General features: G+C 64.8%; 1 protein-coding gene across 1 annotated transcript; it reads left to right on the plus strand.

The window, feature by feature from the left end:
• The first annotated feature begins 4,808 nt into the window (after nucleotides 1-4,808).
• C2CD4C (C2 calcium dependent domain containing 4C) lies at nucleotides 4,809-6,071 on the plus strand. Its single transcript, XM_046684930.1, has one exon. The coding sequence runs from the start codon at nucleotides 4,809-4,811 to the stop codon at nucleotides 6,069-6,071; it is 1,263 nt and encodes a 420-aa protein (XP_046540886.1).
• Nucleotides 6,072-15,481: the final 9,410 nt, after the last annotated feature.

Here is a 15,481-nt window from a genome sequence, read left to right on the forward strand (position 1 = left end):
CCGCCGTCTCTCAGGCACCCCTGTTTGCATCCCGAGAGAAGGCACACCCCGATTCTCTATGGGACACCCCAGTTTATCCCCAAATGCTGCAGAACTCTGTCAAGGTTCTCCAATGTATCTGTCAAGAAGCTTTGTTTTCTTCTCCAAACTGCTCCTAACTCACCCCAAATTCGGCCTGATTGCTCATGTGCCCCGACTTCTTTCTGCCCCGTCTTCTCGAGACGTCGCTCTCAAAGCCCCTACTTCTCCCCACGCCCGACGCCCCCTCCAGACCTTCCCCCTCCGGCTCCTGAGACACTGCCCCCCGGGGAGGCCCCGTGCCCCCGACCCCTGTCTGACTTCCCACAAGCGTGGAGGCAGCTGTCCGCCAGAGGCCCCCCGACGCTCGCCGCCCCACCAGGGTCTGGATCTGGGGGGGGTGCTCTCTCTGCAGTCAGCAGGCCCCCCACGCCCTGGGGGCCTGAGAGGTGGGGGGCATAGACACCACTCTGCTCTGCCTGTAACTGGGGACGAAGCCACCGAAGGCAGAGCCAGGAGGGGACTCAGATGCCATGTCCGTTACTGCAGAGACATGGAGGCAGAGCCGCCCGTCAGTCCGTCCATTTGTCCATGATCTGTCCTCCCACCTCCCCCCATCTCTCACCATCCACCCATTCACCTGTCTGCCCATCCATCCACCATCGATCCTCCCGTTCATCTGTGATTCATTCCACTCATCGGTCCATCCAGCCACACCCCCCCATCCTAATGTTCATTACTGCACCTGCACTGAGTTCCTCTCATCTGCCGGGACCTCTGGTGGGTAACGGGGATGTGAGTGACCAAGGCAGACCTGCCTTCACGAAGTTGACAGTCCAGTGACCTCAGTCAGCAGGTCACCACTCAGTGTGTAATGTCAGCTGGGAAAGGGGAGCCCTGGAGCTTAGGGATCCAGGGACTTCAGGAGGGTTTCTCTGTGGGAACGACGCGAGACTGTGATCTGGAGGGTGAGTCGAGACCCCAGGTAAGGACAGAGTTCCAGGCAGAGGAATGGCATGTGCAAAGGCCCTGTGGTGTGTGGAGCACAGCACATTCAGGGGTTGGAAGGATGGACAGAAGGATGTGGCTGGAGGTGAGGTCAGAGGGGCAGTGGGGTGGAGGACACAGCTGGGGTGAAGCTTGGTGCCCGGGAGAGCTGCCAGGGCCCTCTGAAGGACAGAGGTGGCGAGATTCCCAAGAGGGAAATACACTGTTGGGGGCAGGATACGAACAGGCGGCTGGGAGGGTGCATGGGGTCTGGACCAGGGGAGTGTCAGGAAGTGTCAGATTCCCGAGGTTTCTAGTTCCAGGGAAGGGTCTAAATGCACTTCATTCATTCATTCATTCATCCATTCATAGCCCTGGGTCCTCCAAGGCCCAGGCCCCCCCCCACAAAGTCCCTGTTTAGCCCTCCAGTGGGGCCTGTGCTAAGACCGCACAAACTCAGGGTGCCCGACTTCTCCCCGCCTCACAGCTGAGGAGGCTCGGGCTCAGGGGCAGGCGGCTTGTCCAGAGCCACACCACTGGGAGATGGCCGAGCTCGTCACTTCCCCATCCTGCTCCCTGAGCTGGGAAAGCCAAGTCTGGGGTGCCCTTGGTGATGGGGGCCGGGAGCCTGGCTCCAGCTGGGCCCCCACACCTGTCTCCTGCCCCATCCTACGCTTGGTTATTCAGTCAACCAATGCTCCTTGCCCCAGCCTCGCCCTTGGACCATCGTTTGCCTTTTCTGAGCTGGGTGCTCTGCAGAACCTGGCCCCTTCCTGTGCCTCAGTTTCTTTAACCTGGAAACCGGGGGTAGCGCTGTCCCCCAGCAGGTTAGCCTGTGCCTTGTCGGGCCGGCTCCCTCATGGGAGCTCGCAGACAGGCCTTTGTTCCCTTTTCCAGGGGAGAAGACCAGCCCCATGGCTCAACGCTGTTCCTCGGCCCTCAGGCCCCTTTTCTCCCTGTGCCTCCTCCCAGCCTGGCTGCTGGACGCTCTTTATGACTGAGCCTGGCTCACGCCTCCTCCTGCCCCTGCCTGCGACCCGCCACCTCCCCCTCCATTCAGGGGTCCCTGGGGGTGTTGAGGACCGAGGCTCCTCGACTCAGGGCGGGCGGGAGGGGTGGTCCGTGCCGCCCAGCCTGGGCCTGAAGCCTGATTCCAGGAAGACTGCAGCTCAGGGTGTGGGGGGTCCTGGGGGGGCTGCCACAGGGCTCTGCCGAGGGGGCAGGGCTTCCTGTTTACCGACCTCCACCGAGCCACCTAAGCAGATGTCAGGCAGCATTCCCCCGCCCCCCCCGGCCCCCGCCCCTCCCAGGGTGGGGTCTGCAGAGGCCCACAGGGCAGGCATGGTTCTGGGTACCCCTCCCCTCTGGTCATGAGTTTCCCCAGCCCCCTAATGTGATGGGGTGGGGGATGGGGTGGGCTTCTTGCTGAGCTGGGCTGTGGTGGGGTCGCTTCTGGGCCTGGCAGGGCCTCCCCTGGCTGTGTCCCTTTCCTCACCAGGAGTGGTGTCTGAGAGGAAGACGACCAGCACTCAGGTCGCACACACTCTGGGCCCCTGTTCTAAGCGCCTCGCCAACAGTAACCTGTCAAATCCTCTCTCTGACGCTGTGATGCAGAGATGGTTTTTATGCCTGTGGACTCCCGAGGCGATGGAGGCAGAGAGAGGTTTGGACACTTGCCAGAAGTCACACAGCAGGAAGTGCAGGCACCAGGATTTGAACCCCAGATTAGTGTCCTCAGTTACTCAGCACAGGAACCAGCGCGGAATGGATTCACTGCCTCCTCCCCCACCGAGCGGGGAGGAGAGACCTTGCCCCCACTGGGCAGAGGTGAGTGGGGAGTTGGGCCCCAATGCCCAGGCCGGCCTGTCATGAGGACACCTGGCGCCACCCTCCTCGCAGGCTCGAGCCGATCACTCCCCTTCCTGGGCCCCACTGTCGCTGTCCCTGCAGTAGAGGAGGGAGGCTTGTGGCCCCTGAGCACCGCGCCGCCCCCCCCCCCCCCCCCGCTGCGCCCCGACTCCGTGCCTGCCCAGGAGAGAGCACTGTTCTAGGAGTGGTGCCTATTTGTCCGTTTGTCCGGCAGATGTTTATTAGAGACCCAGCGTCTGGGGGCCCTTCCTGCTGGCAGCTCCAGGCCCACTCCATGTTAGTCCCGGCCATACTCATCTTGCTGGCTCCTCACAAACCCAGACTAGACCTGGGACTGGTCTGCCTTGGGTCCCACAAGGGGAAACTGAGGCTGGGAGGGAGGAAGCAGGGAAGTAGATCACAAGGCCGCCGGGCAGGGACCCGTCCTGGTCTTGCCCTCGGCTTCCCCACCTGCGAACAGCACGGGGCCTCTGCCCTCGGCTCGGCTGCTCGCATCACAGTTTCCTGTTGCATCTTTGTCCCGGGAGCCACCAAAGCTCCAGTCACCGTGTGCCGTGTGCCTGCGGGGTCCCGGCCCCGGGTGCATCGCAGGGCCAGGAGCACGGCCCTCATCACAGCTGTGAACCCAGCGTCCAGGTCACTGTCCTGCGCCCAGTCGTGCTCAGTACACGAAGGAGGGGCCCCCTCGCCGGCCTCATGGGCGGCCCGGGCAGCATATGTCGGTCCTGTTTCTAAAAGGAAACCCTCTCCTCTCTCGTCTACAAACGGGGCAGCAGTGGGACCACCCACCGGGTGGTTGTGAGAACCGGAGGGGGGGGCCGGCGGGACGTTAAGAGCTGCACCGCGGAAGCGCTCAGTAATTCAGCTGCGTTGTTGTTGCTGCTGTCATTTTACTCGTCTTAGTAATGCGGGAAGCTGCTCAACGGAGAAACGGCCCCAGCAGGTGCGGGTCTGTGCCCACCCCCCGAACTGAGGCAGGGGCTTGGGGTTTCTGGGGTCCCCGACTCCGCGGGTCCGCAGGCACGACGCTGGGGTGGCCGCGAGGGACCACCTGCACCCCTCCCGCCAGCGCGTGTGTCCGGCGGAGCGCGCGCGCGGCCCTACTCGGAGGAATACGGCGGCGCGGGGCGGCTTCCCGCCGGTGAATGAGCGACTGCGCGGCGCCGCCGTGTGGACGCGGCCCCGGCCTCGGCGCCCAGACCCTGAGTGTCCGCGGGACGCGCCCAGCTCCGGCCACCACCCGGGCAGGTGCGTTCAGGGCCCCCAGGTCCGCGGGGGCCGCTGGGACCCCACCCCCACCCAGGCTGAGTGGGGGGGGGCGGGGGGCGGGGGAGGGGGAGGAGGGAGGGTCGGCTCCCGCGCGCGGGGGGGGTCCCCCACTCGCCTCCCTCCCTCCCCCCACCCACCGGATGCCCGGACCCTAAGCCGGGCGGGAAGCCACAGGTGGGTGGGAGCTGGGGGGGAGCGGGGCTGGCACAGCCGGGGTCCCCTGGCGCCCTGGTGGTCTTCCCTGCGGACTGAGCGCGACCCTTGAGAAAGCGCATTGGGGTCCTCGAGACGCGGGTGGGGGCAGAGGGGCCGCTGTCCCCCAGGAGCTTCCTAGGAGTCGGGGCTCCGCTCCCACCCCCCTGGGCTCCGCGTCGGCGCTGGGAAGTTGAGCGGGTCCCTCCGGGGAAGGGAGGGGAGGGGACGGGAGGGGCTGGGGGGGCAGGAGGGAGGGGAGGAGACGGGAGGGGGAGAGCCCCCCCACCCCGTCCTGCGCCGCAGCGCCGACGACACTCCGGAGTGCCCCTGCGGCCAGGCCGTGTCCCGCAGCCCCCCCCGCTGCGTGCAGGAGCCCCTCTTCCCGCGCCGGCGCGTGGGGGCCTGCAGTCCTGACCCCGCTTCTCTCCCCGGGCCCCGCAGATCCCTCCTGGCCTCCCGCCTGTGCCCCGATGAAGAAAACCAACATGTGGTTCTTGGAGCGGCTCCGGGGATCCGGGGAAGACGGCCCGGCGGGGGCCGAGGGGGGCGACAGGGCCTCCCGGGGACCCCTGTACAGCAACGTGCTCACGCCCGACAAGATCCCCGACTTCTTCATCCCCCCGAAGCTGCCCGCCGGTCCCGCGGAGCCCGAGGCGCAGGCTGAGCCGGGCCCGGCGGCCGCGGAGCAGAGTCCGGCTGCGCCCGCGCCCCGCCGCGCCCCCCGGAGCCCGCGGCTGCCCGCGCGCCTGGCGGCCGAGAGCCGGAGCCTGCTCAAGGCGGCCACGCGGCACGTGATCCAGGTCGAGAGCGCCGAGGACTGGCCGGCGGAGGAGGCCGCCACCAACGCCGACCCCCAGGCCCAGGGCGCCATGTCCCTGCCCTCGGTGCCCAAGGCGCAGACGTCCTACGGCTTCGCCACGCTGGCCGAGAGCCCCCACACGCGGCGCAAGGAGTCTCTGTTCCACAGCGAGCACGGGGCGCTGGCCCAGGTGGGCTCCCCGGGCGCCGCGCGCCGTCGGGGGGGCGCCAAGGCCGACGGGGGCGACGGGGGCGCTCGGGAGGCCGGGGGGGCCCTCATGAGCCCCAGCCGCTGCCTCAGCGGCGGGGAGAGCGACACGGGGTCCTCGGCAGAGTCCTCCCCCTTCGGGTCGCCCCTGCTCTCGCGCTCCGTGTCGCTGCTCAAGGGTTTCGCCCAGGACAGCCAGGCCAAGGTGAGCCAGCTCACGCACTCGGTGGGCCGCCACGGCTCCCTGTCGGCCGACGACAGCACGCCGGACACCAGCCCCGGGGCCCGGCGTCGGCCGACCCGCAGGGCCGCCGCGGAGCCCGGCCCCGAGCCCAGCCCGGCGCCGCGCGCGGAGCACACGGTGAGGATGGGGCTGCGGGGCAGCGTGCGGCTGCTGGCGGAGTACGAGGCGGCCCAGGCCCGGCTGCGGGTGCGGCTGCTGGCGGCCGAGGGCCTCTACGACGGGCTGGGCGACGCGCGCGGCATCCACTGCTGCGTGGGCCTGTGCCTGGTGCCCGGGAAGCTGCAGCGGCAGCGCAGCACCATCGTCAAGAACAGCCGGCACCCCGTCTTCAACGAGGACTTCTTCTTTGACGGCCTGGGGCCCGCCAGCGTGCGCAAGCTGGCCCTGAGGATCAAGGTAGTCAACAAGGGCAGCAGCCTCAAGCGAGACACCCTGCTGGGGGAGAAGGAGCTGCCCCTGACGGCGCTGCTCCCCTTCTTGTGAAAGCCCCCGCCCCCCACCCCGGGGCCTGGGCGGGAGGCAGCCAGTCCTGATGCTGAAGGCGGCCGGGGTCCTGGGTTGCCGACGACGAGCGGGGTGCGGTGTTTCATCGATTAACTTCTGAGGAGGAAGAGAAGGGGCCACTTTGCAGGGCCGAGCGTCCCCCGTGCCCCGAATCCCAGGCCCCCGGATGCCACCTCACCTTGTCAGAGTCCTGGGACCTGTCCTAGGAGGTGGCCAGCCCGAGCCGAGCCGAATCTCCTCTGTGGACGAGTGTCCTGCGCCCCCAGGCCCGCCAGGTGCCCCCGAGGGCAGTGCCAGGCCTGGTTCTGCCAACGGCACCCAGGGGGCTGCAGGGGGCACCCCCTCTGGCTAGGCTGTGCCTGGGCAGCCCTCAGTCCTCCAGGCTTCTGGTGGAAGAGGGCGGGGCGGGAGGCAGCCATGGAGGACCTCCCCGAGCTCCTCTCTTGTCCCCAGGAGCCGCATGGCCTCGCCTCGAGTTTTCCTCCTGCGCCTTCTCCGCTTGCTGTTCAGGTGCAGACCCGCCTGGCCCGTCCACCCGCGCCTGCTGGGGGCCCTGGGGCCCTGCTGGGTGTCGGGAGCCCCCTCCCCTGGGGGGTGTTGCTCAGAAGGGGCCCAGAGAGCAGCCCCAGCCCGTGGCCCCTTCCTCCCGTCCCTCCGCGCTGGGGGCCGCTGGGGAGGGAGGCCCGGCGACCGGCGGCCGTGGCTCTCACTCCACGTGTGTAAATAGGTCTTGGTCAGGGTGGGCGGGACACAGGAGCTGCTGGGGGACTCTGGTTGTGGCTTTTCATGCTGCTAATTGTTGTGTCTCGTGTGGGCCCTGGAACGGTCTCCGTGGCGGTTTTCCAGCTCATCCAGACGGGCCAGGCCGGCTCTGCCCCTTTGCCTCTCTCGGGCTGCCTGCTGAGCACCGAGGGACCAGGGCAGTCCGTGGGGGCCCTGGGGGTCCGTCCCTGCTCATCGTCCCCCCTCACTCTGCAGCCTGGGGACCACCCAGGGCAAGCCTCGTGGGTGGAGGCGGACGCAGGGCCCTGCATGAGTTCATCCGATGTCTGGAGCTGGCCCCCCATCCCTGCCCGGCTCTCCCCGGGCCCGCATTTCACAGCCCCTGCGCTGTCTGGTATCTGTGTTCTGACCTGACTGGGTAAACCTTGAAGAGGCCCTCCCCCAAGCGTGTTTGTTTATAAATGCTGTTTTTAGTGCAATAAAGGTGTTCTGAGGATGCGGGGGTGGAGAGCTGCTCGCTCGGCTGTTTAATAACAACAGGAATTTTGCTGTGAATTCCAGCGAGGATGGTGGCCCTCGGTCCATCGAGCAATCGGGGAAGCCCCTTGACCCTCTCGGCCGTGGTCTCTCCCGCTTGTGGGGGCTGCCGGGGACCCCAGGCCGTGCTGTGACCGCAGCTGAGGTTGTTCAGCTGGTCCGTGTGGGGGCCCCGTCCTCACCCTCTGTCCGCGTCACACCCACAGGGCAGAGGCCACTCACGTCCTGTCCCTCGGATGGGGACAGCGGTTCAGTCACCTGCCAGGGCGGCCTTGCCGACGGGAGCCTGGCCTTGAACCCACACCCTCTTTGTGGCCACCAGAGGGGTAGACACCAGGGTCTGCCCCTTCGGGCTCTGTCCACTTGGGGACAAAGACCAGACGTGTGGTGCCATCACCGACTGGGACCCCCTCAGACGCTGTCAGCTGCCAGGTGGGGATGCCCCCACCTGCCCCTCGTCCTTCTCTGGTCTGCCCAGGCCACCCGGTCAGACAGGAATCAGATAACAGGTGTTGGGACCTCCGTCCTGCCCTTGTTGCACGACTTGGAGACCCTGGGGCCAGGGTGGCCTGGACTTCAGACTGTCCCATCTGCGCCTTCACACAGGCTGGTCCCTCTGCCTGGAACGCCTCCCACCCCCAGCTGCTCCACCTTCAGGCTTCAGCTGAGATGGCACCACCTCCAGGAAGCCTTCCCACTCCTTGGCCGGGCCTTGCTCTGTGTTCCACATCCAAGTTCACGTGCCCTCTGGGGTCGTGTCCATCTCCAGCACCAGGTCTGGGATGCGTTTGCCTCGGTCCACGGTGACCCCAGCTCCAGCCACTCTGGGCACCCAGGAGGCACTTGCCCCAGGGGGGGGATGAATGGAGGACCCGGGCCTGAGCCCATCTCTGGGCTCCTGCAGGGCTGCTGGGGACCTGGGCGCTGGCCGTGGGGGCTGGGGGTTCCCCTGCCCTCCCCCTCCCGCTTCCCGATCAGTGGAAGGCTGATGTGGGGGAAGCATGATGGGAAGTGGGGTCTGTGAGCTGGGGGTCTGGGGTGACAGGGCCCCCATCACGGAAAGCTGGGGCATCGTGAGCACGGGAGCAGGTCTGGGTGGCACAGGACGTCTCGGCCCACGGGAACTCGAGCCAACGTGAGCCCCACTAACTCCAGGCCTGGTTCCACCTGAGAAGTGGGGAAACCGAGGCCCAGAGACTGGAATTAGATCAGCCGCCTTCGCTGACTCAGTCAGCAAGGATGTGGCCCTTGCTGGGCGCCAGCTCCAGGGGTGAGAGGCGGACGCGGCAAAGCCGGGAAGACAACCGTTCCCCAGGCAGCGGCCACCCCGAGGCTCCGAGATGGGCACCAGGAGCTTTGGGAAACAAGCGCAGAATCATTTCGTCCCGTCAGGGAGCCCGGTGGGAAGAGAGGCGTCCAAGCCACATCCTGGAAGATGCGGAGTCGTCCAGGCGACCTTCAGGGGGGCCCCCCGACGTGCCCCCTGGCCTGGCACAGCCAACACTGGCCGTGACGGAACTGGTGGGCTGGGTGGCCCTGCCGGGCTGGGCGCACTTCTGGGAGGACAAACACATCTGGGCATCCAGTCCCCCTGGCAATGGGCATTGATTAAACTCCTGCTGTGTGCTGGAGACAGGCTGCCTCGGTGAGACTCAGGGAAGCCCCGCCAGGAAGCCCCCGTCACGGGTGGAGGAAGCAGGAGCCAGGACAGAGGGTCGGGATGTGGTCCTACTGCGTGCACCGCTGCCCCCACTGTGTCTGCAGTTACCCGCTGGTTCTTCCCTCCTGGCCCCCTGCGTGTGCATCCGCTTCCCGGCCCAGGAGACCAGGGTGTAGGGAGTCCAGCGAGGGGCCAGCCTGGAGCCCGTGCGCCACAGGACGGGGGTGCGGCCACAGTCGACTGGGTCCCCTTGACTCTGGCTCAGAGCCGGGCTCCTATGGGGTTCTCGGGCGGGCCGTGAGTGCCTTGTCCCCCCAAGTAGGGCCTCCTTGCGTTCCCCTCACACGGTCCAGGGCGGGTGGTCTCTCCCCACAGGTCCCCTGATCGGGGCCCCACTCCTGCTCCGACCCCAGCCCGGCTCCTTCTCTCACTTGTCCCCACGGGGCCCAGACTGTCAGGGCTGCCAGGAGCCTCTGCGGGGTTGGGGTCCTGAGCAGCCCTCCATCCGCCATGGCCGCCAGAGCAGCGGCTGACGAGGCTGCGGGTCCCAGGATGCGTTGCCAGGGCAACCAGGGCCTCCTCTTCCCCACCAGCCTCGTCGCTGGGCAGCCTGTGTGTCTGCGTGTGCGTGTGCGTACCATGTCTGCGTGTATGCACACAATTGCGTGCCTCTGCAAGTGTGTGCCATGTGCACATGTGTGGGCACGTTGGTGTAGACACCTGCATGTGAGTGTCCTCATGTGTTTGTGCACACATGCCACAGAGTGGGCCTAAACACAAGTGCACGTATGCACACGAGTGTAGCCGTGTTAGCAGGTGTGTGCGTGCATGTCTGCACAGGCTAGGCATGTGTGTTTCTCTCTGTGCATGTAGTGTGTGCGTGAGTGTCGCTATGTAACGTGTGACTGCACGCACGTGTGTGCCCGTGTGTGTGCTGTGGCTGCTCTGTGCCCTGAGATGTGGAGATGACATCCCAGAACTAGTGGCTGGAGAAGGCCCCTCCCTCCGCTCTCCATGCTGGCTCTTTGGTGAGACCCCCCCATGTCCTCTCCCTCTGCCCTCAGGTCTCCACCCCCCCCCCCGTCCTCCGGGCAGCCCCCCCCCCCCCCGCCGTGAGGTCAGACCCCGTCTCCTATCTCTCCCTCGAATTACACGCTGCTTTGTGATATCGATCTGATCAGAACCATCTGCTCTTTCACCTGCAGCTTCCTAGCACTGAGTCCAGGGTGCACACAAAGGAGGGGTCAGCACTCTCTCCTTCCAGCCCAGCCACCATCCCGAGTCTTTTGTCTCTCAGGGAGGCTGTGTCCATCCAGGGCCACCACTAGCAGGAGACATCTGATTTGTGCAAATCACAAAACAGTGCCCCTTTCTCAGAGTGGAGCCAGGACAGGGAACAGCAGAGCCAAGAGATGAGGAGTCAGATGCCTGGCGACCTTGTAGGCACCTGGATCCAGCTGTGCCTGAAGTCCATAAGTACACACCATTTTAGTTCAAGGGGCCAATAAAGTTCCTTCTTTGCTTAAGCCAGTTTGAGTTTTTTTCCTCCAGAAAATACTAATACGACGAGCCACCATTCTGAGGAAGGAGGAGCAGTGCTGACTAGAGGTGCCCCCGTCTGACAAGGGAAAAGGAAGCAGGAAAAGAAGGCAGCACCTGGAGGCTGGGATTTGTGCATCTCGTGGAGCGGGAGAGGTGGCCCTGCTGGGAGGGAGTGAGCTTCCATCAGGGGTTAATCCAGGAGGGCGGTGCAGAAGGAGCAGAATCTAAGACAGGGAAGGAGATGGGGGCCCCAGGGACGTCCAGAGCTAGAGAGGGGGGCCTCGGAGACCCAGCCCACATGGGCCTCCTGCCCATCCCACCACAGCCTGGGCCGCACTGCCCACCCCGGTCCACCCCACCTTCACCTCTGCCCCTGCTCTGAAACCTTCCATGGCTCACCATCGCCCCGCAGCCCGTGAGCCCCACCCCCCAGAAGCCTCACACTGCAGCCCACACGCCTCCTCCCCCACCTCCCCTGCACCCCAGTCTGCGGCCTGGACACGTGCACCCGACATGTGCGGGAGCTGCCCCCATGGAATTTGCGCTCGTGGTGCGTCCCTGCCGGGCACATGGCTCGTTGGGTCCCGGGTCCCACTCAGACCAGCACGGCACCAGGGTGTCCCAGGCGGCACAGCACAGTGACTGGTAATTATAGGCTCTGCCAGGCCCCCAACCCGTGTGGGTTCAATTAGGGTTTGTTTTCCTCTCGAGGCTCCGCGGGTGGGAGGGGGCGGCTGCGTCTGACTGGAGAAAAATGGGTTCAACACAGAGAAGCCGTAGAGGCAGCGCCTGCTCCTTCCTCCCCAGCCAGGTCAGGGCCTGGGGCAGCGTCTGCGGCAGAGGCTGCAGTCCTGGCTCGCTGGGCCTCAGTTTACCCCGACTATGATGGAGATGTCACCAGCACTTCCCTCCGGGGTCACGTAAGATGTGCACATCCTGTGCGGGATCCATTCATCGAGCCCAGCCTGGGTGAGGGGGACGACCCCTGAATCCTCACCAAGACTCTGCCCTCCTGCCGGGGCCACACGGCCTGGGTTTGAATTCTGCCAAGTCAGGCCCTTCTCTGTGACTCAGTTTCCTCTCCAGCACCTTGTGTCCTGCCCTGCCCTGTGTTGGTGGGGCTGGGGTGGGGGCTGGCCTGGCCGTCGCACAGCAGGGAGGGCTGCGGGGCGAGGCTGTGCCTTATGTCCAGTGACCGGCAGAGGACCTAACCTGGCCCAGAGGGCTCTGGGGGGTGGTCGTGTCACCCGTGATGGGCCAGCCAGGCCAGAAGGACCCCCACCCTGTTGTTAGGGCGGGGCCTGGGGTCACGGAGTCAGGGGACTGGAGATGGAGGGCGCCCGTGGGCGCCCGTGATGGAGCCCCAGGGCCCCCCGCGGCGGGTGTTGATCTGGAGCCTTGCCTGTGGGTCAATGAGTCCTGCGAGCGCCTCCCAGAGAATCATGGAACCTGGGGTGGTTCTGGGGACCCTGAATTTGCATCTGGTGTCGGAAGTGGAGACGGACCCCTCGAATCTCCTCAGCTTGGCTGCCCCCTACCTCCCGCCCCAGCCTCTCCCGGGGGGGAGCTCACACCCGGGTGGCCGTGGTGATGCACGAAGGCCCCCAGCCACCTGACCGCTGCCAGGCCCCCCTCCCTCTCCGCTCCTCGTCTCCGAGTCCCCGGAAAAGGCCACCGCACGACCCACGCTCACCCGCAGCCTTTCCTCGGCTCCCCAGACGAGCCACAGACGCTCCTTCCTTATTCCTCGAAGTCGGGAAAGCAGCTCTGATGAGGGACTGCAGCCCCGCCCCCTCCCCGCCTCAGTTTCCCCACGTGAAAAATGTGGTGCTACTCTTGTGCCCAGCTCTGGGGCTGGGTGACGGCGGAGTCGCATTTTCAAGACGTTGACATAGACTTTGTTCACACATCCAGCAACCACGCGAGTCAGGGTTCCCCCGAGCGAGAGCTGAGGAGCAGCTCCGAGGCTCTGAGTCCCAGGGAAGCAGAACTGGTCAACACCTTCCAGGGCCGCGAGGACAGAACCCATCCGGTCGCAGCTGCTCGGTCCTCAGGTGACAGTCAACCCACAAGCCGGGACGTCGGCAAGAGCAGGGGGCGGGTGGAGAGCACGCTCTGGGGGGCCGGGGGCCCTGCAGTGGCCTGGCTGCTCAAGGCTCCAGGAGGGGGTCTCATGGAGCAATTTGACCCCCAGGGGACACCGGGCGACATCTGGGGACATCTGTGTTTGTCACACTGAAGGAGCTCCTGGTGTCAAGTGGGAGGGACCAGGGATGCTGCTCGAACCCCCACGGCGCCCAGGACGGCCCCACAGAGAGTGACCCGGCCCCAGAGGATGATCCAAATGCCACCGGGGCAGTATTTCTGGCCCCATGCGCTCTTCCAGACCTGGCCTGTGTGTCCTTCCCTCGAACTTGGCTGGGCTGTGTCTGCCCGGAGCAGTGGGACGTGGCTACAGGGACGCCATGTGGCTCCAAGACCGCGTTCTCTCTCGGGACACGCTCGGCAGCCAGCACCACCCTGGGAGGAAGCCGGGCCACATGGAGGGGCCCAAGGTGGGGGTCCTGCCGGCCGCCCCAGTGAAGGTTCCAGATGCAGAGCAGGTGAGCGCCTGGCCTTCCATCGTCCAGCTGCGTCCCTGACATCACGGAGCAGGGACAACCATCCGCTGTGCCTGCCCAGCCTCCTGGCCTCCGGGACCCACACAGGCAGGAAGTGGTGCTGGGTTTGGGGTACTTATCCACTCTGAGTACCCGGGACCCCTGCCCTGGGGGAGCTTCCTGGAGGAGGAGACGGGACAGGGAGGGGAAGGAGGAGAGCTGTGTGCAGCCCGGGTGGGGACACGCTCGGTGCTCCGGGAACCAGGTGGACCCTGCAGGAGTGTGGACTTTATCCCGGGGCAATGGGGAGCCTTTGGTTAATGTTTTGGAAAGACCTCCTGGCGTCTGGGAGGAAGGGGGCCCCTGCGTGTGCAGAGCCCAGGGAGGGCGCTGGGGCCGTGTCACACGAGGGGGTGGGTGCCCGGCCGGCAGTCAGAAGTGGACGGGACGTGAAGGAGACTGGGCATATAAAACCTCCGGGATGTGCTGGGACTGGCTGTGGGGGATCCCCTGGACCCCCGTCTCTCAGCCACGCTCCATCTTGCTCAGCAGCAAACCCAGGGGCTCTGCCTTCCAAGCTCCCAGAACCATCCCCGCGAGACGAGCTGCTGTGCATGACGGCGTGAGGAGCCTCAGTGTGGCGTCGGCCGGGGAAGCTGGACGCAGAAGGGCACGAGGTGCACTTCCGTCCATGAGAAGTTCCAGAACAGGCCACATGAACTATGTGATGGAGTCAGGACGCGGCCACCGGGGCAGCAGCCAGGAGGCGGTGAGGACGGCCTGGGGGAGCTGTCGCTGTCGGCACTTCATGCGGGTGGGGCTGCTGTGTGTTCACGGCTGTTCACTGAGCTCATGAGGGTCAAGCACCCAGAACGTATTAGAAAATCCTTGAGACTCAGCAGCAAGACAGGCGACCCAGTTAAAAAACGAGCCAAAGATCCAAATAGACAATTCTCCAGGGAGGATGCACAAAGGGCCGACGAGCCCACGAAAAGATGCTCAGCATCCTTAGTCGTCAGGGAAATGCAAACCAGAACCACGAGGAGGGACCACTTCACGCCCCAGGATGGCTCTCATCCTGAGAAAGGAGGGTGCGCGATGGTGAGGACGTGGAGCCGTCAGACCTCACACGTGGCCGTGGGATGGACCAGCATCTCCTCCAAGTTACGTGTGGAATTACCCTGCAATTCCACTCCTGGGTGACCCGAAAGAATTGAACTTGTACATCGATGTTCACACAGCACCATTCACAAAAGCCGAAAGGCAGGAACAGCCCAAACGCTCATCCACAGCTGAATGGATCCACACGTGTCCACCCACACGATGGAGCACGACGCAGCCCTGAAGAGGAGCGAGGCCCTGACACAGCTGCACGTGGACGGACCTGAACACACGATGCTCAGGGAGAGAAGCAGACACAGAAGGACACATGGTGTGTGATTCCATTGATGTGAAACGTCCAGAACAGGCAGATCCACAGAGAGGGAGCGGGCTCGTGGGGGCCAGGGGCTGGGGAGGGTGGGGGTGACTGCTGATGGGGACGGGGCTGCTTTTTGGGGTGATGGAATGTTCTGGGTCTAGATAGTGGTGCTGGTTGCACATTGTGAATGTACTAAATGACACCGAAGCATTTACTTTAAAATGTTTTATTTTGCGGCCAGCCTCATGGCCAAGTGGTTGAGTTCGTGCACTCCACTTCGGTGGCCCAGGGTTTCGCCGGTTCAGATCCTGGGCGCAGACATGGCACTGCTCATCAGGCCATGCTGGGGCGGCACCCCACATGCCACAACTGGAAAGACCCACAATTAAAAATATACAACTATGTACTGGGGGGCTTTGGGGAGAAAAAGGAAAAATAAAATCTTTTTTAAAAAATTGTATTTTATGTGACTTCTATTTCAATGTTTTAAAAATCGGGCTTTCCCTGAGCTTGATACACTTGTGATTTTCCCACTTTACTGTATGTAAGCTATGTTTCAAGAAAAAGGACATGACAAAACTTTTCCCAGAATCTGCCCATTTCTTGCCTCCTCTTTGGCCCCTTCCCAGTGACGTGCCAGTCGGCCCCCATCCATCTCTCTCCACCTCCCATCATTCCTCCTCACCGTCCCCCCACATCCACTCCTACCAGCCTTCCCCCCACCATCCCCACGTCCCCCTCCTCCCTTCTCCATCCCCGCCTCCCCACCTACATCCCCCCAACCCCGTCCCAGCATCCCCGCATCCTCCCGGACCCTCCTCCCATCCCTGCATCCTCCCCATCATCCCTCCCCCATCCCCGCATCCTCCCCCTCCCCCATCCCTCCCCCATCCCCTCATCCTCCCCC

The sequence above is a fragment of the Equus quagga genome, chromosome 14, assembly GCF_021613505.1.
Source record: "Equus quagga isolate Etosha38 chromosome 14, UCLA_HA_Equagga_1.0, whole genome shotgun sequence".
NCBI lineage: Eukaryota > Metazoa > Chordata > Mammalia > Perissodactyla > Equidae > Equus > Equus quagga.

Bases quoted from the DNA above. Each gene is read 5' to 3' on its own strand.
- C2CD4C (XM_046684930.1), top strand. From the start codon at position 4,809: ATGAAGAAAACCAACATGTGGTTCTTGGAGCGGCTCCGGGGATCCGGG.